This window comes from Amaranthus tricolor, chromosome 6 (genome assembly GCF_026212465.1).
Source record: "Amaranthus tricolor cultivar Red isolate AtriRed21 chromosome 6, ASM2621246v1, whole genome shotgun sequence".
In the NCBI taxonomy this organism is placed as follows: domain Eukaryota; kingdom Viridiplantae; phylum Streptophyta; class Magnoliopsida; order Caryophyllales; family Amaranthaceae; genus Amaranthus; species Amaranthus tricolor.
In genome coordinates this window covers 24,221,397-24,246,342 of record NC_080052.1, presented here as the reverse complement: position 1 = coordinate 24,246,342, position 24,946 = coordinate 24,221,397, and the positions used below count along the sequence as shown (strand labels likewise).

The 24,946-nt window shown below is 27.6% G+C and overlaps 1 protein-coding gene across 1 annotated transcript; it reads left to right on the top strand.

The window, feature by feature from the left end:
* The first annotated feature begins 4,438 nt into the window (after positions 1-4,438).
* LOC130815702 (uncharacterized) lies at positions 4,439-23,560 on the top strand. Its single transcript, XM_057682189.1, has 21 exons — positions 4,439-4,603; positions 4,897-5,151; positions 5,632-5,756; positions 7,730-7,774; positions 8,459-8,540; positions 8,885-8,953; positions 13,620-13,790; positions 14,202-14,267; positions 14,679-14,747; positions 16,645-16,731; positions 16,806-16,876; positions 17,008-17,022; positions 17,498-17,728; positions 18,668-18,756; positions 18,894-19,015; positions 20,215-20,259; positions 20,660-20,788; positions 21,505-21,553; positions 21,640-21,701; positions 22,544-22,605; positions 23,488-23,560. Exons 1-21 carry the CDS (start codon positions 4,439-4,441, stop codon positions 23,558-23,560), a joined length of 2,082 nt encoding a protein of 693 aa, XP_057538172.1.
* The last annotated feature ends 1,386 nt before the right edge of the window (positions 23,561-24,946 follow it).

Here is a 24,946-nt window from a genome sequence, read left to right as displayed (position 1 = left end):
TAGGCATTTGGAGGTTGCCATTCCAACTCCTCCATGGTTGCTAGAATGCCCACATGTCTATCAAAAATAACACATAAACCTGGACTATGCATTACATGCTTACGAACACACGCCATAAACCAAGACACGCAGCTATGCATTCCTTCTCTACCAAAGCAAAGGCAAGCGGGAAGATTCCCTTGTTCCCATCTTGAGCAATCACAGTCAATAATGTATGGCGATACTTACCGTACAAGTGTGTTCCGTCAATGGCAATAAGGGGTTTGCAATACTTGAACCCCTCAATACTAGGTTTAAAAGCCCAGAACACACGTTGGAAAGTTCTAATACTAGGACGGACGTACACACCAACATCATTATCTTTCTTAAAGAACCACTCAACTATAATCCTAGGGTTAGAAACTTGCATTGCTTTCAAGAAGCGAGGAAGGAGAGGATAAGAGTCTTCCCATGTCCTATGGATGGAGAAAAGGGCTTGCTGTTTAGCACACCATGCCCGCTTATAGGTCACTTCGACACCAAATTGGTCTTTCACCATTTGTCACACCACAGAGACCTTAATTGATGGGTCTTCAGCAACACAATTTCTAATAACATTGTTAATCACGGAAGATGTCAAATGAATGTGTCCAACTGACACATTTTCAGTACTTAATACACAACCCCCATACTCCTTTTTATATGTAACAATCTCCCATGAAGGTGAATAAGAGCTCCTCCTAGCCCTTAGCCTCCAAGCACACCCTCTCTTACACTTCAAGGTAAGCACGGTTTGATTTGAAGTCTCAGTTCGGTACTCAACGTTCCTACGAATATGATACAATCTAACAACGTCCAACAAGACATCCTTTTTATCAAACATCATACCCTTTTGAAACTCTCCTTCATCGGTGTAGGTTGTATCACATGCCCAAGACCTCCAAGAGTTGTCCTCAACGTGTTCATCTAGAGGGGGAACTAGTGCATAAGGTGTAGGAGCAACGATTGTTGGAATGTTGCCTAAGGTCATGTTATTAGCTAGAGCCTCCTCATCAACACCCACATCGTACTCAAAAGGAGATTCTACAAATTCATTACTCTCACTATTAACATCATCCCAAGGCTCATTTGTATCTTCTAAGTTAAAAGTATCATCATTTGAGACTTGAATTTGAAGTTGATTGGGTTCATCAGAAGGAGAAGAGAAAGATGGCATAATGGAATTTTAGGTTTCTTGGGTAGAAAAGGGCGTAGGAGAAGGAGCAGAAGAAGTTACATTCAGGAATGCATTTGTTTCTACAACATTGACATCTTGATTCCCTAGGGGTACCTCTTCTACATATAACTCTAAAGAAGGAATAGAGGTAGACTTTTGAATACTCCCACATTGCATCTATAGCCTCCTCATCCTCAACAAGAAGAGCTAACAATTCTCCACTCATATTGTATTTAAAACTTACATTAACAGTACTTCTTATAGTGTCAATGCCAATCTTAGAGCATATAAGATGTTTAAATTCATTTAAATCCATGTTTGAATTTCATGCAAACAGTTTACGTCTTCCCCCAACATACTTAACATTGCTACTACTTGATTGAATTGAACCATTCCAAAAACATACAACAGTCACACGAAATGAAGTCATTTCTACAAGAATACATACAAAATAAGCATCACCATCAAGTTCATAAGAAAGCAAGTACATTGTTCAACAACCCTCACAACTAGAGTTCACAACATTCAAGACAACACTAAAAAACAAGGAACATTAATTATTGACTGCATAATATATATATATATATATATATATATATATATATATATATATATATATATATATATATATATATATATATATATATATATATATATATATATATATATATATATATATATATATATATATATATATATACATATATATATAATTTACAAATTTAGGGTTTGCATTCAAACATTCTCTACATTAAATTCAAACATTTTCTACATTAAATTCATGTACAAACAACCTCATTATGAAGATTATGGCAAATAACAACTACATTTGACATATTTACAGAGTTTAAGTGTAAATGACCACTATAAATGACTTACTTTTTAAAAACAAAAATAACTAAAAAATTTCTAATAAAAATGTACCTTAATAAGCTTTTGATGACCAAGGAGTAGTAATTAGCAAGTTTATGAACCTGCATTTAGTTGAAAGTTCATGAACAAATATAAACCTTGATTTTCGAAAAAAGATAAAAACAAAAAAACAAAAAAACTATTACCTGAAGTGAATGTAGGAAGATGACAGAACTAATTAGTAGTAGGAACTTGGAATCTGATGAGATTAATTGGAGGATTGAAGTTGATTTTAATGGTGGAAAGGAGAGGGAGATTTTCGTGGATTAGGGCTAGGAAACGAAATAATGCGAAATGAGGAAGGAGGAAGAAGACTGTTGTATTTAGTCAAGCCTGAAGTCGCTGTTACTAACAGCGAACAACGACTTCAGGCTTGACTAAAATTTTGACCATTTGTTTTAATTCGCTGTTAGTAAGTGCGAGTATACACCAAGCCTAGCTTTGGAGCCAAGGATACTTATTTTGTGAGTAAAGTTTGAACGAAGCTTGTTTTTTGAATAAATTCATTAAAACGTCTTTTTTTTTAAAATTTTCGATGGAGGTTTGGTAATTGATATCATTTTTTTGGCCCATGGCACGAGTCTAATTGCAACATCTATGACGGTTATATCTACAACTCTTTTTGTCTGAGATTGTTTCATCATATTATAGGCTCATATAATTAGTTTATTTCTTTAATTGATCATTATAAGATTCTAAATGATCACTTTAAGACTATAAGAAGTAATCACTTTAAAATTGTAAGTGATCACTTTAAAACACTAAATAACATTCACTGGGTCAACCCAATACAGATGGTCACACCCTAAAATATTCTCATTTGAGAATTTTTGTTACATCTATTCATGGGCGAAGCCACAGCGGGGGCCGGCGCATTGCCGAAAATGCGGTCCTTTATAATTTTGGCTTCGGCCCCCTTACTAATATATTATATAATTTACTATAGGTCAATGATTGGGATAACATATTTGTAATTTAAGGTAATGGATCAAATTAACCCAAATTTGAACTATTACTTTTTAGTAGACTAATAAATTTAATTTATACTATACTGTCATTACTATCTATCTTTCATAATTCACATTCATCCTTTTGAGTGCGTGTCTTTATATTTTTGCTATCTTAATTTTAATAGTGTTTTTTTTAGAGACTTAGAAGGCAAATATATGGTGTCAAAAACACTTAGTTTTTTTTTTTCAAAAGAGGTAATTATATAGAAGTTTCAGCTCGATTTCTCAAATGTAATTTTATTATGATTCAAGTTGATTTCAATCTATATGATTTTCAACTTTTATAGTTTAACTAGTTTTTATATAATTGAAGTAAATAACTTACTAGTACATCGACAATTTGGCCCCCCTAACTGAAAATCTTGACTTCACCCCTACATCTATTCTTTGTGTATGTTACCTTGGTGGGAACAAACACAAATAATGATCACTTTTTATTTTTATCTATTATTTTTAAACTCAAGAGTATTACTTATAGCACGTGCGAAGCTGTTATTACCTCGAATCCTACCGAGAATGTCCTTTTTGACTAAAAGTACTCATATAATGTATAGCCTAAGTTTAGAATTTTGAGTGCGCGCAAAGTACACAGTTACAATTTACCTCCAACACCACCGAGAATGCGTTGTCACTTTAAATATTCAAATACTACAGTCTAACTAATCTAGATGATTCCTAAGACATAAATCCAAATATCTAATCTTAGATATTTAATTAGGAAATACCTTAAATATATATATATATATATATAAATATATATATATATATATATTTTATTTCTATATGATTACATGTTACATAATCTTAACCCTTCATTAAAGAGATTAAAAATATATAAGAAACTCTTAAGCCCTATAAATACCCCTCAAGGGACATTCGTATAGCTCACTTATAATGAAAGTTATAGCAATACATTTAAGAATTTATTCAAAACTCTCTAATATTGTAAGAATAGTTAGTATATAAAAAAATTACTATTTTATAGATATCTAAAAATAGATTTAAACTTTCAAAAAATAGTATTAAATTTTTTTCTTAATATCCTAAATCTTATTATAGTTTTTTTTAATGACTACCCTTAATTATCGAAAAAGAAAAAAAAGCAATGTTTATTACATCCTAATTTTTCTCCTTATTTTAGTCTATTAAAATATATTTATTAATAATTAAAAATAAAACTAGATCACAAATATATTTTAAAGCATACATAAAGTTATCATAACATAAAAATATTAAGTGTAAGAAAAGTTATAATAAAAATATAATCTATTTTAATTATATTGTAAAAAATTTGGAATATTGTTGTGTGTTTAGAAAAACAATGGAGAAAGAAAGAAAAAACTTTCCTATTGGAATAGAAAACTATAGTTTATACGAGGAGATAGGAGAAGGTGTTAGTGCATCAGTTTATCGTGCTCTTTGTATACCTAATAATGAGACTGTAGCGATTAAAATTCTTGATTTCGAGCGATACAATAGTGATTTGGTAAGCAATTCTTTTACATTTAAATATTTTATGTTTATATGATTAATATTTATGATTGAAAAATATAAATAATTATGAAATTTAAATTTTTAATTTTAAGTTTTTTGTTAATTTGATTAACGTCGAGAAAAGTCATGAATTTAAGATGACAGAATATAATATAAATATAATACATTAGAGACTTGAAACACGAGATTATATTTTTTTTGTTGATTTGGTTGTTTTACGATATATTTTTGATAATATTGAATATTATTGTAATTGAATTATATGATTATAATATAATTTTACAGAATACTATATCTCAAGAAGCTAAAACAATGGTTTTAGTAGATCACGTAAATGTTCTGAAATCACACTGCTCATTTGTTAGTGATCATAATTTATGGGTAGTAATGCCATATATGGCTGGAGGTTCATGTCTTCATTTGTTGAAAGTTGCTTATTCGGATGGATTTGAAGAGATTGTAATAGCAACTATCTTACGTGAAGTTTTAAAAGGTTTAGAATACCTACATAATCATGGTCATATACATCGAGATGTTAAAGTAAGTTCATTATTTGAATATCCATATAAATAAACTAATTTATATGTATTTTTTTATTTATATTAAGTATAATTATTCAATTTAAATATATGTTTTTGATTATAGACAAAGCTATTAAGAATTGTAAAAAGCTTTAATTTATTTTTCTTACTAATAATTAAATATACTTTTGTAATATGAAAATTGATTTAGATACAAAATATGTAAATTTCAAATGTTAAAATAATATAAATAAAACTCAAAATGTGAAGTTGAATTTTTATATTGTAATTAATAGTTAATTAATTTATCATAATCTTTTTAAATCATACATTCACACAACACTTAATAACGTCTTCACAATCTCTCAGAAGTCTCAATAAATAAATTTTTTTCATTTAGAAACAAAAAGATTGATTTTTGTTTTATATTTTTTTTTTAGTTTTCTAATTTTACTAAATTTTGAATTTAAAAATGACAAAATATCTTTGTAAATCTCAGGCTGGAAATATTCTAATCGGTTCTCGTGGTGCAATTAAACTAGGAGATTTGGGTGTTTCTGCTTGTTTGTTTGATTCAGGTGACAGACAAAGAATGAGAAATACTTTTGTGGGGACACCTTGCTGGTATATATATTTCAATAAATGCATTTTATTAACGATTCATCTACATCAAAATGAGAATAGGGGATTGTTGATTTTATGAACTAAACATTGAAGTCTAGGATTTGTGGTGGATGATAATTAATTGAAATGTTTAATTTGTTATGTTGATTTTATTTACTAATTTGATTAGATAATTTTAAATAATAATGTGGAAATAACTTTATCTTAATTACCTAAAACAATAAGTTATTTTAATAATTTATTCAATACTAGTCTTAGATGATTTGACCACCCAAGTGATAGGACTATATAATATATATTAGGTTCTCGACTATCAACTTAAGCTTTGGGTACCTTAAAATGGTAACAGATTTTCAAGTTATGGGTTTAAATTTCATTCACGCCTTATTTAAAGTGGAATTATTAGCTCTGAGTAAAAGGATACTTGTACTGTATCTATAGCCCAAAGGTCTTTAATGTGAGGGATGTGAGAGTATATAACATATATTAGAACCTCAATCATCAACTTAAAATGCTAGTTGAAACCTAATATATGTTTAATACTCTATCATTAACCATTATTTATTTGTACCTAAATTAATTAAAATTGTCCAATAAATCATTTTGCTACACACCCCTAAATAGATAAGGAGCAAGTGCAAACTTAAAGTTTGAAGTATAAACACATGATTTTTTCAAAAAAAATAAATTTAGTTGCATCAAATTTCACTTATTCAACTTATAATAATATTAAATGCTTATATCTCCTAGAGAAAATAATAATTAGGAAAGTCTTATGATTTTTAAATTTTAAATGTTTCGTTATGTTTGATTAATAGTAATTGCATAAATCAAATATACTGAAAATTCATGCGATTTGAAAAATATTTAAAATGTAAAACAAATATTACGTTGCTTAGTGCTAAGTGCTAACTAATGACACCTTACTAAAGATTGGTTGGATTTTATAAGATACTTTTTATTGTTTGAAATTCTTATTAAGTTTTTTTAAAAAAATTTTAAATTATTCCACTTTTGTATCATGTTGGTCGCTCTAGAAAAATTGTTCATGATGCCTATAGTGCTAATCAAACAACTTAGTTTACTAAGAAGTTAATACAAATGTCTAAAAAGAATTTTGAATTTACTAAATGGTTGAACATTTTCTGTTTTATCTTAATTTCACGGTATACAAGAAGGATAAATTTCCTCTCCTTGTTACCTATAAGGATTTTAGCCTACTCACAAATAAAAAGGAAATGTACGTCTAACAAATAATTTTGTTAGAGCAATTGAAAGTGTTAGAGCACTTTCAATGACGTGGAAAACAAATTTTCTCACCAATTTCTCCTACCACTCTATCTCCGACCTTTAACTCTATTCCACAGTGCGTCAAAATATATAAAAAATGGTGTCTATTTATAGAGAATTGCTTTTTATATATATTGGTATAAAATTTTTTATTTTTAAAATTTATTTATAAATCAAAAAACTATTTAAAAAATTTTAATTAGTTGTTAACATTTATTGAGACATTTGTCGTGTGATTGAACTTCACAAGTGCCTCACTTTTTCAAAAATTTCCTCATGCTGAATGGAAAAAAAGTTTTCCATCATGAAAATTTTAAGAATCTCACTAATGTGAATTAATTTTCACCAATTTTCACTTATGAAAAATTTCCTAAGGTTTTTGAGCTTTAGTGATTGAGTTTATTGTATCTAAAATTTCTTTTATTATATTATTAACATTTTAACATTATTTTAAGAGAGAGATATCTAAATTACCTTCGAAATACTCTTAATTTATTTATGTTTAATATTAGGTTTTTTTTTTCTTATTTTGGCTAACCACCACTATTGTGCTATGTGAATATGACTATTCTAACCTTCTTTCCATCATTTGAGGGTCCATATCATTTTATTTTCAATTTCAACATTTGCTAAATATAAATTAAACTCTTAATCTTGATACTCAATTATGTAACAATAAACAGGATGGCACCAGAGGTATTGGACACATTGCACGGATACGACTGCAAGTACGCATATTTTCAAATTTTATTCGAGAAAAATGACAATAATTCAACTTTTTATTGTTTAAATAAACATGTATATTACTCCCTCCGTTCTTTTAAGTTCTTCTACATTATCATAATGGGTAGTTTTATAAGTTCTTCCACTTTAGAATACTTTCTATTTTAGAAAGTTTTTATCCCACTTTTACCCCTTAAAACCCCCCCCTCTATTTTATTTATAATTATTTTCTCTCTCATACTTTCAATACAATCATTACTTCACAATACTATTTAATTAAAATAATACCCACTACAACCAAAGATTCTCTTTTTCTTAATATGTGTAAAAAACTCAAAGTGGAAAAACTTAAAAAAACGGAGGGAGTATCTATTTTAAAATACACCTATTCTAATGGGTGATGAATATAATTGCTGAAAATAAACCTAATAATTGTTTTTTTTCTACTAATCTTCTTCAAACCTTCTTTATAAAGTCTAGGAATAAATAATAGGTGGATTTATTATCATCAATATATTCTATTGTCTGTTCATTTAAAAATAAATAATTAGTAAATTTATTTTTTGATTGAGCAAAAATTGAATTATTATCGACAATTTTACCTTTATATTAATAATATTTACGTTTTGTTATTATTATAAAGCACATGTTATGTACTTCTATGTGTGAGGCCACATTTAATTTTGTAGAGCTGATATTTGGTCCTTCGGCATAACTGCTCTCGAACTAGCTCATGGACATGCTCCTTTCTCTATATATCCTCCTATGAAGGTGCATTATTTTTTTACTACCTTATGTTGCTCATAATATACTTCCTCCGTTCTGAAATACTTGTTATATTAGACATTATAGTACTATTCATCTTTTAAGTTTATTTTAGTGTAAGAAAAAGATAGTCAAGCGAAATTTTATTCGAATCGTCTAATCGCATATTTTCATAATTATCAAATTTTTATAATTTTTAGTTAAGCCTAGTTTAAGATATAAATAATCAATGTTATGTACTAAATAGCGTAAAAAAATGAAATACAACAAATATAATAAAACGGAAGATATATATTATTATTTAATATTCTAAGTTAAGCCATACTCTTGTTTTTGGTTATTCTGTTCAGGTCTTACTTATGACCTTACAAAGTCCACCACCAAGCCTTAATTATGACACAGATAAGAAGTTTTCTAAGGTAAGAGGATTGAATCATCGCCATCATCATGATATATCATCATCACTCATCACCATCATATATCATTCTCATAATCATCAATTCATGACTTGTATATAAATATAATATATCTTGTAATGTGGTTTCAATCATTAACTTTAATAGAATTGACAAAAAGGACTGACGGGTGTGGATACCTCCCCGGCCATACTCATACCCACCTTATATTTTCATACCAACCACCTACTTGTTCCCTATAGCGAGTGGAATTTTTATACAGGCCTCGTATGCACTCAATATTCGTGTTATATGCGTTCTATACCATCATAATTATTCCTTATAATTTTTTTTTCTAATTTGATCTGAAACATGAATGTTAATGGTTTTTAAATCATCATATTAATTAAACTATTATTAAACTTTACATCGTAAAAACACTATTAATAGCTCAAAAATATAAAGTATCTTTAGTAATACTATTTTAGAAAAAAAAAAATTTAAAAACTTTTGTCAATTCAATTATTAATATATAAAATTATTATAAGATAGTATATTATGCATAAAAGATAGGTTGGTATGAGACGTGCGGGTGAGTATAGGGCAAATAAGATCCCATATCATCACCTATCCTCTACGTAGCCATGCCCTAATCGACTTTTCATATCCATACTCACCCACAACCCATAAATTCATACCCACACCACCTCGACTAAGACAAACGCGGTATGAAATTCATGAAACTGCACTCACTTGCCATCCCTAAGGTTAAGCTTTTGATTGAGTCTTTCTTTGACATAGTATCAAAAGCCAACGTGATAGAAGATTAACAAATTCAAATCTCGTACATCCTTGATTCCAAGTGAAATATTTGGCACTATGTATGAGAATGACATGTGTGTTAGAGTATATAATATATTCTGGGGCTTCAACCATCATCTTAAGCTTTTGGTTGAGTTGGTTTCTTTACATAGTATCAGAGCCCACGTGACATGAGGTCACAGATTCGAATCTCAATCACCCGTGGAATATTCAGCACATGTGCGCATCCACACTTCTACACATGTGTAACATGAGTGACAATCTCAATACATAATTAACATTTAATAATAATGTTTAATACAAATAATATTGCGGAAGTCTTAAAATGCTGAACTGTTAAAAACTTTAAATCATAAAACTAAAACTGTTTAAAACAAAAGTAAAATATTATTACCTCTGATAAGAATATTGTTTGCTCAAAAAGAAAAAAATACATCATCATCAAGTCATCAATAAAGATACAAAAAGCAGCTAAGTTCTCGATAAATAGTAATTGCTGCGGCCTGGATCCGAACCTGAACTAAATCCTGCAAAATGCTGCCATCCATGATACGGATGACAACCGATTGAATCGGTCAGCGCTTAACACCGAGCATAACTTCCTATCCAGCTCAAAATACGGAAATTATACGCTACATATACAAAATAATAATTTAAGTACGAACTTATACTTAATTCACACCACCATATACTTTTACCATGTTCTTTTTCTGTTACATACTTTTAAGTCATTAAGATACCATTCTCGATCCTGACAGAAGTACGTTACTACCACTTATACAATTCGGTAATCTTAACACTTGAGTAAGTTTATTTGGTTAATACTCATAACCGTACCATGCATCATAGCATCAACACTAATCAAGTTTATCACTGATCAACAAGCACATCAATATGACACCTGATATATGTAAGGGTCTGGTTAGGTGAGGACCGTAGTCCTAAACCCTAACTGTGGCGGGAGTCGTCACCCCTCCAATACAATATTTATGCTCGAGCTCTACAGGATAGGTAGCGAACCCCCTGTCTTACATGCCGGTCCATGGTTCGACAATACCTTACTATCAAGGTCATTCAATCAATACATTTCACACAAGTACATCACATTTTTATTACTACAAGTTGACTTTTAATTTGACTTTGACCAACCTAGGTGGTAACTTCATTTATTTAATATAATTCTTAATCATAACGTTTAATTTACCTTTACGTCTTTATATGTTCATTACTTAATTTTTACACATTAAATTTTATTTATAACTTTATTTTAATAGCTCACTAAATTCACACTAATAACTTAATATACTATTAATAGTCTCCAAATTAGTATTTTCCACAAGTAGCTACTAAAATCTATTTTTCTTAAAATTAGTTCCCAAAATTAAAATTTCCAACTTTAAAATAAATAAAACTTTGTTCTCCTCACAAAATCAAACATTCTAATTAAAATTCAAGTTAAACTGCAACCTTTGGATAAACCTTTGGATAAGTTTCCAAAATTTAACAAGTTCACCAAAAACAATTATTTCAAATTTGAAAAAACAAGTAAACTTATTAGATTCGCAAAAATCAACATTCTAGTTATAAAACAAATAAAACTTATAATTTCACAAAAATCAATATTTCACACATAGTTTAAGAACAAGTTTACTAAAAATACTTTTACATCTTTTTATATAAATTTTGGTCAAATAGTTAGCAAATAAAATATTATTTTGTACTAAATAGTAATTAAATGTCATAAAAGTTATTTTTTTAATTATGAGATCTCATATATTCAAGAAAATCACTTTAATATTTAATAACTTATAAAACTTTCTCAAAAATAACTTTTAAGATTTTATTTTAATATTATCACAAAATAGCTTATAATAATATAAAAAAATAGATCAAACTCTTTTTCTTTTTAATATGATAATGGTCGAATGGCCTATGAGTATTTTGGGGTCTTTTTCACTAACAAAACAACTTCATTTAATTTATTATAGTAAATTCTAGATTTAAATGATTAACATAACCACTTAAAAAAAAATAAAAACTTAACGCAATAACTTAGAAATTTATTATAACTTTAAGGATAAACTTAAATCTCAGAATAAAGTATAATAACAATATTCTTAATATAATCATACTTAGTAGAATACGTTCATAAAATAACTTACTACCTTATAAACTAGTTTGAAGGCTAACATAAACATATTAATAAAAAATTCTAACATAAAACAAATTCTTAAATATAATATCATTTCTAATGTAACACATAACTCATAAACATACTAGCACTAGTTTATAACATAAATCATACTTAATATCACTAGAACATAATTTTGCACCCAACTTCCTAAACTTATTCAAATATTATTAAATTAACATACTAAAAATACTTTTAGCATACAAATACTTAATATAATCTTGATCATAATTTCATTAAACTAACTTCTACTAAAATGTATAAACATATTTCATACTTTGCATATTATAAAGTCAATATAATGTAAAATTCCACAAAAAGAGTAGGATAAGAAGTTATACCATACTAACACCAAGGATTAGTACAAAATACTAATTAGGAAAATAATAAGGAATAAGACCCTCCAAGATAGATAATAATGCTCTAAAGATAATTAATCCAAACTCCCAAAATAATGATGATGATTTAAGCTAAATAAAGAGTGTTCTAAGCTCCATGTTCTTGAATTTCTTCAATTAATAAAGGTATTAATGTAGTAAGATTTTAATGAAGTGAAAATATAAGAAAGAATGTTAGAAAGATTTGATGATGGTGGTGTAAGTGATCTCATGGCTAAGGGGGTTATTTATAATGGGTTTGGGCAACTTTGTAGTTCATTAGATTGTATGAAAAAGAGTGTTAGGAGTATAGAAGAAGGTTAACTTGTGCAAGTGATTTAGAGTGTGTAAGTGAATGTCTAAGAGTTGGAGTGTGTAAGTAAATGTGTAAGAGTTTGGAGTGTAGAATAAGATTAGCTTGTTTAAGGAAATGGTGATAGCTTGTGTAAGTGATGAACATCATGGAATACCATAGAGAGGATTTTGGTTCATCAAGTTTTTGTTCTAGTATGTAGAAGTGAATATACTTTAAAATAATAGGTAAATTTGATCATGAAAATATGTAGTTTATTTAAAATTTTTTCTTAAACTATACTTAATGTTAATAATAAAAATACGACTCATTTTTATGTATAAAATAATTAAATCAAAATTATAAGGTTAAAATAATAAGTAGTAATGTTAGTTTAAGGAAGAAAGTTAAAACGTAACGTTTTACAAAACCGTGAATATAATAATAAAATTTTACTTTTCGTAATATAAAATAATAAAATAATATTTTAGTGCTTATAAAAAGATTTTAAACAAAATACTATTTTTAAGTTTAATATTTGAAAGAAATTACAAAATCGAAAAAGATTTAGGAATTAAAGATGGTTTGAAATGAATAATCAAAGGATTAGAGATTTGAATTGAAAATTTAGAATAATTAATCGGAAGATTAAAATTAAGAATTTTGAGTCTGTTACAACATGTCTACCCAAATAGCTCTAGACTCTCATGTGAAGGGACGCACGTGATAGAATATGTAACATATCTTGTGTCTTCAACCATTAGCTTAAGTTTTTGATTGATTTGATTCATTAACAATCACCATCATCCACCTTATCAAGGGCAAATCCAAAATATTATAAAAAAATAGCATAACATTCATCTTTTTATATACATACAAAATCAATTTAATTGTCATATTTCAACATTATATGTTATACAATTTAAAATTAATAGGAGATTGTCATAACTCATGACCACCATCATCATCAACAACATCAATATGTTAACATGGTTTCACTTTTTTCAGTCATTTAAGCAAATGATAGCTAGTTGCTTAGTTAAAGATCCTTCAAAAAGGCCTTCAGCAAAAAAGTTGATAAAGCATTCCTTTTTCAAGCAAGCTAGATCAAATGACTATATATATCAAACGCTTTTAGATAACTTACCACCTCTTGGAGATCGAATAAAAACACTTAAGGTTTTTTTTTTTTTATTACTTTCTCTTTTTCACAATAATTTTGTCACCTTATATGTATATATATATATAGGTCGAGTTCCAGTGCGAACTGTGCTTAAGTGTGAATCGTGCGAACCTTGTTATTTTTTGGCTAAAATGTGTAACACATTTTTGCCAAAAAATAACAAGGTTCGTATGGTTCACACTTAAGCACAGTTTGCATTAGAACTTCTCCATATATATATATATATATATATGAAGCTTATATATATATATATATATATATATATATATATATATATATATATATATATATATATATATATATATATATATATATATATATATATATATATATATATATATATATATGAAGTTCATTTAATAATGCATCGTTTTTTAATATAAATTGTTATTTTTGTATATGTATAGATGAAAGAAGAAGATATGCTTGCACAAAAGAAAATGGCTTTTGGTGAAAAAGAGGAACTCTCTCAGGTTGGATTTTTAAAATTTTTTCAATTTTTTTAATTTTTATTTTGGAGTAGGCAAGACTATCTAGGTAAATTTTTTCTACAAATGTTGAAAATGGAACTCTATGTGGCTAATAGTTTGTTAGACAATTTTAGATTAATTAGTATAAATAGATAATTGGGTATTCAAACTATGATCAAATGTTCGTTTTTGGTAAATTAGTTGGTTGAAACAACATAGTTTTACGAATCACGTAATTTAAATTAAACTACTTGCATCTACATGTTCAAATTAACTTTTCAAATTATCTATTTCAATTAGTTATTAGCTATATATAATCAATTATTTGCCAAACAATTTCAATTAGCTATTAATTATCAATCATTTGTTATATACCGATGATGATTCTTATATGTGATCATAAATTGAATGCAGAGTGAATATAAAAGAGGTATTAGCAGTTGGAATTTCAATTTGGAAGATGTAAAAGCTCAAGCTTCCTTGGTATGAATATAATAGTAATAGTAAATCTGTATATACTCCATTCTAAATTTGATACAACAACTATATTTCATAATATCAATGTGATGTGCAAATTTTATTAAATCGCAAGTGTACGGGTGTACGTGTAGTAATACGGGTCGAAATCAGAGAAGCGAATTAACTAATTTGTTTAATTTATGACTACCAGACACGGATCAACAAATAGTTGGGTTGAGAACTAACACTAGTGTGAGCAATAACTAAATTAATGCAATTAAAACTAATAATTAATTCTAAGACAATGATTAATACGAAGATAATAATAATATGACAAATCTAGGGTGTCGGAAATCACCTAATTCTAACATGGGAGTCAATTACCCTCATAATTATATGAATTTGAGTCTTTGGCATAATTAAACATGATCTAATTAATCTCAAGTTTCTGCTTTATTAATCAATATCGGTTTAAGACCTTACTAGTGTTAATCCTCAAACTTTCATTTCGTTGGCTAAACTAATAGGAATTTAACTTAAATATATCTCAATCCTAAATTAATCCTAATCACAAACTTACGTTTTATTGAAAAGGTTAATAAAGATATTTAAACTACGAATCATTAAACGTAGGTTTAATCATAGACCCAAATTTCACACAATTAATTGATAAAATATTATTCCATTCTTCAATCAGGGTTAATCCATTAACCCTAGAGAAGAAATCTACTCACTAGACATGGTGACGAACATGCAATTAATGATAAATGAAAACCTAATTGAAATACTACACATGATAATAATGAATAATTTGATGCAAAAAGACAAGCAATAAAGTAATAAATCAAGAACACTTACTAATGGAGAAGAATATAAATGTAAATTGCAATAAAAATAAACATAACAATGGAGTTTTTCAACAATGAAAGCTCTCAAAGAAGAAGAACAAAAAGAAAGAATCTGAAAATTAAAACTAAAAAACTGACACTTGATAAAAATAACTACCGCTATTTACAGTATTTCCTAAAAAATAATTGAAAAACGCACGTGAAAGACACCTGACGTGCTGGCGATGACTCGTGACATCAGGGGCGACAAGTCGTCGCTTTGTCTCTGCCTGGGTATTTTGACTTAAGTGAGTATGCGACGAGTCGTGGCAAATTGGGGATGACTCGTCGCTTTGTCTCTAGATTGATATGTTCAGATCAATAGATATGCGACGAGTCGTGGCATCCTGGGGACGACTCGTCGCTTTGCCTCTAGACTCCAAATGCTCTGCGATGGGTCGTGGCTTTTTGACACAGCTTAGCTACGACTCGTTTCTTTCTCTTGGGGCTTGTTTGGCTCGATCTCTTCACTTCTTTAGGGGTCTTAGGCCATTTCTCCAAGCCTTCACCCTCTTATCACCCTCGAAACCTAATAAAACTCCGATTTTCGCCTCAAAATTACATGAAATACAATATTAAACATATGAGACAAAAATATCAAATAATACTATCAACAGTACCTAATACCCCCTAAAACATCACATAAGGTGCATAAAAATGACATGAATAAGTGCAAATAATCGCACTTATCACAATGCGATTTAAGTGGCTTCCACGTAAAGGGATATTTAAAAGAGTTAGATGTATTCAATCTTACTCTGTAAAAATTAATTTAATTATGATTTATAAAATAATTCTAATATGGAGGTTCTGAGCATGTTCAACAATACTGGGCCAAAAAAATTAGGGCACTGAATATTAAATTATGTAGTATATATGTTAAGTGTTTATTTTTTTTATATGCTAAGTTTTTTAAGAATACAAAATTGTTAAAAAAATATTATAATTTTTAAAATTGCACTAAAACTTTAAATAATTTATTAATATTTACTTTGCCCTTGTTCTAATGTGTGGTTTTCTCATATATAATGTAGATTCAAGATGATGCCATTATATTTGATAAAGATGATGGAAGTATTGTGGATAGCCCCTTGGATTATCATTCACAAATTTCAGATATTGTATGTTTACAAGATAAGAAACAAGAAGTTGCATATAATTGTTTTAACTAATGATGCATTTGTGTTTTTTATAGGATAATGACTTATCAAATTACTCATCACATACACCACCTCCGAAAAATGTGTTCACAAATAGAGTCCCCAGGTAATACTTAATTACCTACCAACATAATGTATAAATGAATATTTTTCGTATTATTGGATGATTTGTCTCACATTAATGAATTAAAAATGGATATACTTTATCAGTTATTGAAGCCCTTTCTCGCATTGCAGTATGGTTACGGAATGGTATTTCTTTGACTTATAAAGTGTATGCACCTACTTTTTTTGTTGGGATATTTTGTCCCATATCGATGAATTAAATGTGACGTGCATACTTTATAAGTTATTGGAGCCTTTTCTACCGTTATCATGTGATTTTGGGATTGTATTTTCTCGACTTATGAAGTGTGTACTCATCATGTTTCCCAGATTAAATGTTGACATTGATAATAAGTCTAACTCAATTTAACATAGTATCACAATAAGTCTAACTTTATAAGTTATTGGAGCCTTTTCTAAATGTTGGGATATTTTGTCCCATATCGGTGAATATTCGATCAAAAACTGAATGGTAAATCGAAAAAAATGATGTTCCTACCCTAATTAATTACTCCCACATACGAACTTAACGACGATTTGCATGCGAACTAGGGGTATCGAGGTCGGTCACCTACCCCCTTAGTTTTCTAATTTTTCCTTTACGTTGGATTAATATTTTCAGGACTAAATCTGAGAAACCGAATAATGATTCAAGTATATCTAGTTCAAATTATGAAAAATCCACATCAGCATGTTCATCTCCTCGCCCACTTGAAAATGTGGACAATATGACAACAAATGGAGAAAGTAAAGGGAAAATGGTAATGAATAAGTGTGCACCCTTGCATACTAGAAGAGCAAGTTCATCTGCATGTGGCTATACACTAGAAATACCACACCCTAGAGCAGAATGGTTAGTGAATAGTGATGATCGATGAATATGATATTCAAAACAAGGGGTAATTTTACGGTGGTTGGTTTCAAAGTCAATAATTACAATAATTTTAAAGAAGAGTTACTTAGAATAATTCAATCTTTTTATGATTTTTTTTATAATAATCTCATTTATTGATTAACCATGAATAATCTCAATTTTAATAAGTGAAATTATTGTAGGAAAATCATAAAAATGTTGGATTCTTCTAAATAATTTTTCCTTAAAATATATAAAATATTAAAATTAAGTTTGAGATTATTAAGCATAAATCAAAATTATTTTTAATGTATGTCAAAAAAATAATACTTTTCAAGAGTCATTTGCTTTTAATCATTTTTATACTCAGTAAAAAAAATTAATTATTTAGATTTTAGGAAACATTACCTAGAATAATCCAACTTATTTTTGGTTTTCCTACAATAATCTAACCTATTAATTAACCATGAATAATTCCAACTTTAAGGGATATTTTTCTAGAGTGAATCCGGTGACCGAATGACTTGCTATAACAAGTTTTATTTATTTCAAAAAAAGACAAATTAAAATAAAATGTCGAAAAAAATGTTCAAAAAAAATTTATGATTTTTTTTATTATTTAGAATTTTTTATGTAAAATTTTCAAAATTTTTCTCTAATTTTAAATTAATTTTCAATTTATTTTTTTGGTGAATTACCAATTATAGCAGGTCATCGGGTTACCCAAGCTTATTCTAGGTAAATACCCCTTAAAGTTGGGATTAATCATAATCAATAAGTGAGATTATTATAGGAAAATCATAAAAAGATTGAATTATTCTAAGTAATTTTTCCTAAATTTAATTAGTTAACTTTAAAAGACAACCACTATAAAATTACTTAAAACGACCATACAAACGTTATAAACATTAATAAGAAAATATTTGTTTAATGTTTCAGTTTAAGTTTGCGATCACCAAAAGAAATGCTAATGACCGTGGATGAAACATCCTCAGGAACAACTCCAAGTACATCAAAAAGCCCACCAGGCATGCTTGTCTTGAATAAAACATATACCTTTATTGTTTATCATTACTAGTATTCCGTCTTACTCATATTGCATCATTTTAAATTATAATATGAGAATTTTTTTCCTAAATAATGCAAAATATATGAAATTCAAAAGTATTTCTCACAAAGGATAATTTAATACTTTTTGTTACAGTTAATACTGAAGATATCGAAGCAAAATTAATCCAGCAAAAAGGTCGTTTTAAAGTTACTTCTGAAAATATTGATCATGAAAAGGTACTTAAATCATATAAGTATTAATGCACCTTGTTTATGTTAAGAAACTTAGTTAAATATAGAAAAGTGGGTCTATAGAGTGAAATGTTAAGAGTAATTCTGTAATGGATGAATTATGTTAGAGTTATATATATGACATACTAGTTTAAAAGCTTGTTTTATTTAGTTTGGAGATATATATAAATAAAATTTTCAATGAACGGTGCAAGAAAAAAAAATACTCTTTTGTTTGAGAAAAATATATAAATATATATATTTTAAAGAAAATAATTACCTTTGGATAATAATACAACTTAGTTACTAAAATTTTTAATCTAATTTAGCCCTAAAATTATATTTTAAATTATATTTTTGATGGTCTTCTAATATTTAATTAAATAAAATAAACTAACTATTTATGAATGAATTAAGCTTATTTTGAGTCGATTAAACTAATTTATTTAGTTTTAATTTTAACCTAATTTAAACAACATTTAATAATTTAAATAAATATATTTTTAAAAAATATTTATTTGAAACATTTTAAATACTTAGGTATAAAGAATTGATCTCATAAAATATTTTTGATACAATTAATTTCTTTAAGATTGTTATTTAGTTATAAAGAATTGATCTCATAACTATTTGAAATACTTACGGAATTTAGCTTTAAATTTATTTAGAAAAATAAATTGTCACGTAATCATTTATAGCCATATTATATTAATACATTTGGCAAGGTTCAGAGAAATCGTCATTTGTTATTTTCTAGCTCTTTATTATTTATGATTTTGATTATGATGATTTTATGATTATGATGATTTTGATATACTTGAAATCACTATATTTTTCATAAATAATTTCTTACGTAATAATATCTTTTAAATACTTACCTAATTTAGCTTTAATACATTTAAGAAAATAAAATTGCCACGCTATCAATTATAGCCCAATAAATTAATACATTTGGCAAGAGTCTATGAAGTAGTCATTTGTTATTTTTCAACTCTTTTATTTTTAGACTTTAACCATCAACTTAACTATTTATCAATCCGCATATCAAATGAAATATTTATCAATAGTGTGGGGGTGTAACAGATAGAGTTTCAGTATATAGAGTTTTAATAATCAACTTAAGTTTTCAGCTAAATTGATTTCTTAAAAGATTATTTGCCTGAAGACTGAAAACATACGTTGTTTAACCTACTTGTTTATTTCAGGCTACAACATCTAATACTATACTTCAAAAGAGTCACAGTGTGCAGGTATGTGATATTATATTTTTGGGCGTATTTGGTAAATATCTTTTTGGTTGACTTTTGACTTTTAATTTTTTAGTTAGTCAAACAGGTTAAGTTGGTAAATGTCTTTAAGTTAGCTCCAGCTAAAAAATTAGCTCTTAAGTCAAAATCAAAAATTACTATAAGTAGCTTTTTCATAGGCATTGGCTTTTTACTACTTCTCAGTAAATAACAATAGCTGATAATTATTTTTTACAAAACAACTTCATAACTGTTGACTTATCAACCAACAAATCTAGTTCATCGATTCAACTAATAACTCCAACTAATAATTATTTGCCAAAGAGACAATACAGTATAATGAGAAAATGTTAAATGGTGAATGAAAAATGAGATTTTAAGAAATATGGATCATGTTACACAGGTTGGTACTACTACTCCTTTCCTTACCAGCTTGCTACCTCCTCCAACTGGTGAAATATCAACAAATAATCCTAAAGATAGTCTATTTTCACATCTACAATCAATTCTGCAAGCAAATCTCATGCAAAGGGTATGGTTTTACCCTACGGAATATATATCATTCTGTATATATTATTGTATGCAGTGCATAAATTACAAATTATACCGATTTTTTCAAGAAAAAAATCATTAAAAATCTTACGTAAAATCATACATTATATTAAAAGGTTTGAAAAATTTTTAATGTCACAATTAAAAAGAGTTTGCCAAATGAAAATCATTTATTGGCCGAAGAAAATTGAAATGGCATTTGATGTTTACCAGTATTATCTCTACGATTAAAATATCTTTGACAAGCATGTATTTATAGTTAAATTGAATAAAAATGACATGATATTTGATCTTGACTAATATCTCTGCTATTAAAGTATCTTATACTAGCATTTATTTATAGTTAAATTGAATAAATTAGAGAATATAATATAATGCATAATATATTGTTGACAATTTTCAATGTTATAGAGTTAATTTATACATATAACTGTCAAAATTGAGTGTTTTTACTACATAAATATCTCTAGCTTTTTTATTTTCATATTATATGTTTATATATATCGATGCTAATAAAATTGTTCATTATACGAGTTTCTACAGTGGTTAGTTATGAACCCAATAATTTTTTTGTCTAATTATTATAAATAATTTTTAAGAGTCTCTATTATTAAAATCCTATGTTCGATTTATTATATACTACAGCTTACAATACAGCTACAACAAGTGTTTATTTATTCTTGTACTTCATGACAGGAAAGTATTTTAAGTGCGATGAAACAAGTTTCTTCCAATTCATTTAATGGTAAATGACATAATTAATTTTGAGATTAAATTACAAAATAAATTAAATGTATAATAATGCTCAATTTAAGATAATCTCATTTTCAGTTAATATCAGTGGCGATAGAGGGTGTACTTCTACAAGTGTTATGGACATTGAAAAATCTATGGTATAACTATTTCTTTTACTTATATTTTGGATAATGTTCTCTATTTTTAGTTTTGTACCCTTAAGATTCGGAATTAAATTACTATAATTTATAATAAATCATGAGTTGCACAAACCATTTAGGTCGTGTTTGGGAACACTTAACTTACTTTAAATTGTAAATTTTAATTATGAGATTATAAATAAAAAATTTGAGAATGACAAGATTTAAAAAGTGATTTTCAAATTTAATTCCTTTTTTTTTCAAACACAAGTTATTCTAGATTTCCAAATTAAATCATCTTTTCCACCCACAACATTAACAATTTTTATCAAAAGCAACGCCAAAGTTTTAAATTAATGTAAAATCGATTAAATGAATAAAAATAAATTAACATGAGAGAATATGGTTGATAGAATGTACCTCTATACTTATTTGACCAGATCTAAGACTAATCTAAAACTTAAAAAAATCTAATGATCTTCTACTTTTATTCTACTTCTTCATTTGATCTATCTAAATCTTGCACATCTTATTATTTGGATTATTTTTTGTTAAAATATAAGCCAAAAGTCAAAAGAAAAAAAAAAACTATTATAAGTAGCTTTTTAATTTTAACTTAAAAATTATTTACCGTATATTTTTTTTAATTATTTAATCAAATAAAAAACAAAAATCAAAAGTCAACTAAAAAATTAATAAAAAAAAATTAATTATCAAAACACCTCCTTATTAGCTTGTTTTCACAAAGATTATCTTACATTATTAGGTGCCCGATGTTCCTAACATCATCTCATAAAGATATTTATATATAATAATTTAGAGAGTTTTATAGTCATGATATTTGTTAATTCTTATTATAGCTTGAGGCTAGTCATGATAGAGAGAAGGAACTACTTCAAGAAATTAGCACACTACATTCGAGGTATTTCAATTGACATTCTTATTCTATATTATTTTAAAAACGTAAATCGTTGTGTGCACTCGTCTTACTATGAGATGTGTTTAGTGGGACTGATTAGTCCATTAATACTATGATCATACTGGCTAAACAATGGACTAGGCTCTTGTTGAAGACACGTTTCAAGAGAGCCGGTCTCCATAAAAGTCGTTTTAATAATACTTTTTGTGTTCTTTTGAATTTGCTAGACATTTAAAATCTCTTGCTTTTCGAATCATGTAATATAGTAAATTTAATGGGGTAAAAAAGTATTATATTTTGATGTGATTCTAAATTGATCTTGAGCCCAACCAGAAATTAGTGGGTCATAACACGAAATTATTGACTTGTAACAAAAAAAAAAATCTGACCCTAAAATATCAGAAAAAATGGGTTGAATCTGATCAAAACATTTTTAATTGAAACATTTTTAATTGGAACTCACTAAATTTTTAGTCAATTTTGTTTATTTTGAGTTAAGATTTCTTCATTGTAGCCGTTGTTTTATAAAAAACATTTTTTTATAAAAATAAGAAAATATATTATATTTTTTGAAAATAATTTAATAATTGAAAAATAATTATTTAAAACTCCTTGACTCATTGAGTTACCCAACTCTTACTCAAATCTAGCATGATTCAACTCGGAAATAACTCCACTCAAAATTTACTCTACCATAAATAATCCAACTCAAAAACCCCTCTCTTCTGTTTAAAATTCCTATTTATTTTTTTTCACACTTTTCTTATATTACTATATTAATTGTAAAAATTAAATGAAAAGAATGGAATGAAAAATACATATAAAAAATCTCAAGTATACAACAAAAGTAAACTTTTTGATTATTTATTTGATTGTTATCTTCAGGCTAATTCAATCCGAAGCGGAGCTCCAAAAATTAAAAATAGAGAAAGCTCATATGAATGATCAAAGACGTTGAAAATTTAGAATATAATGAAGAAAAAAACTAGTTATCATTGTTTTTTCCTAATATTACAAAGGAAAAGAGAAAGCTCATGTTAAATCCGGATCCTAGGCGGTTTAACGGGAGTTCAAATGAGGATCCGGAAAAAATATGAAACTTTTATTGGAGTCTAAGTGTTCTTCGAAAATGCGACAAGGCAGGGATGAATTCAGAAAAAAATTATTATCTGGGTTGATATTATATGATCACTCGTTGGCATGATGTAATTAGCGGGAAACGCCTTTGTTAAAGTGCATCGAATGTCTGAGTTCGAACACTGAACATCAGTTTAACACGCTACTTTCTTCTTCAGAACCCGTGCCATGGGCCATGACCCATGCCAACCTAGGTCTAGATGCGCCCCTAGGTCAAGGTAAACTTTGCTACGCCCCTAGGACAACAATGGGAAGCTTTTGGTTGCTGGGGTTCGTAGGGCGAATGAGTTGTGGCCTGTTGAGACTTGTGAAGCTGCGGCTGCGGTCTTCGGGCTTGTTTTGGCTGGTCATTTGGGTTATCAATGTGTCCATCTTAAAGAAGATGCCCTCAATGTCATCCGTAATGTTGTTGATCCTAAAGCTGGTGCTTCTCCTATCATCCTGTTTTATGAGAGTATTGCTATTTTTAAAGAGCAATTCTCTAAATTCTCTTGTACACTAAGCTATTTAAGATAACAAATAAATTATTATAGAATAAATTTATTTATTCTATTACACATGTTTTCTGCTATATAGATGTTGACTGAGTTTGAATTATTTCCAACTAGTATTAAAACTCATGTAATGCACATAGTTTGTTAGTGTGAAATTATATATAAGTATAGTTATTAAAAAAACGTGCATTTGTATATTGTTGTTATCAAATTATAATATTTTTCAGAAAATTGTAATAATTAATGCCAAATATCTATAACAATATAATTGTTGCATGATTGAATAAATAATTATTGACTGTAAAATTATAAATTTAACCAAATAAAAATATGCGCATAGAGTTTAATCAAGTGTAAAAGGATTTATTGATCAACTCTTATTTTGTATGGTTATTACAAATGATTATCCCTATTTCATATCTTAATCTTCCTTTGGTGAACTAATTTCTAATGTTATAATAATTCTCTAGCATTAATTTAAATCAAATAAGAAAAATTAAAAATATTTACAAATTTTATTATGTTAAATGGAATTTTCGTTAGAAAAATAGATATTAATTCAAATTGTACAATTGCCTAAGAACACTCACAATGGTGCTCTTTAAAATTTCATTGATTTATCTTTACTAGCTTAATTTTTATTTTTTTTTCCACATTAACAACATTTGGGCATGAGTATATAAATTGCAACTATTTAAAAAAAAAATTCTTAG

Bases quoted from the DNA above. Each gene is read 5' to 3' on its own strand.
- LOC130815702 (XM_057682189.1), top strand. From the start codon at position 4,439: ATGGAGAAAGAAAGAAAAAACTTTCCTATTGGAATAGAAAACTATAGT. The intron at 8,541-8,884 runs GTGCATTATTTT...TATTCTGTTCAG, and splicing joins CTATATATCCTCCTATGAAG to GTCTTACTTATGACCTTACA. The intron at 16,732-16,805 runs GTATGTTTACAA...TGTTTTTTATAG, and splicing joins ATTCACAAATTTCAGATATT to GATAATGACTTATCAAATTA.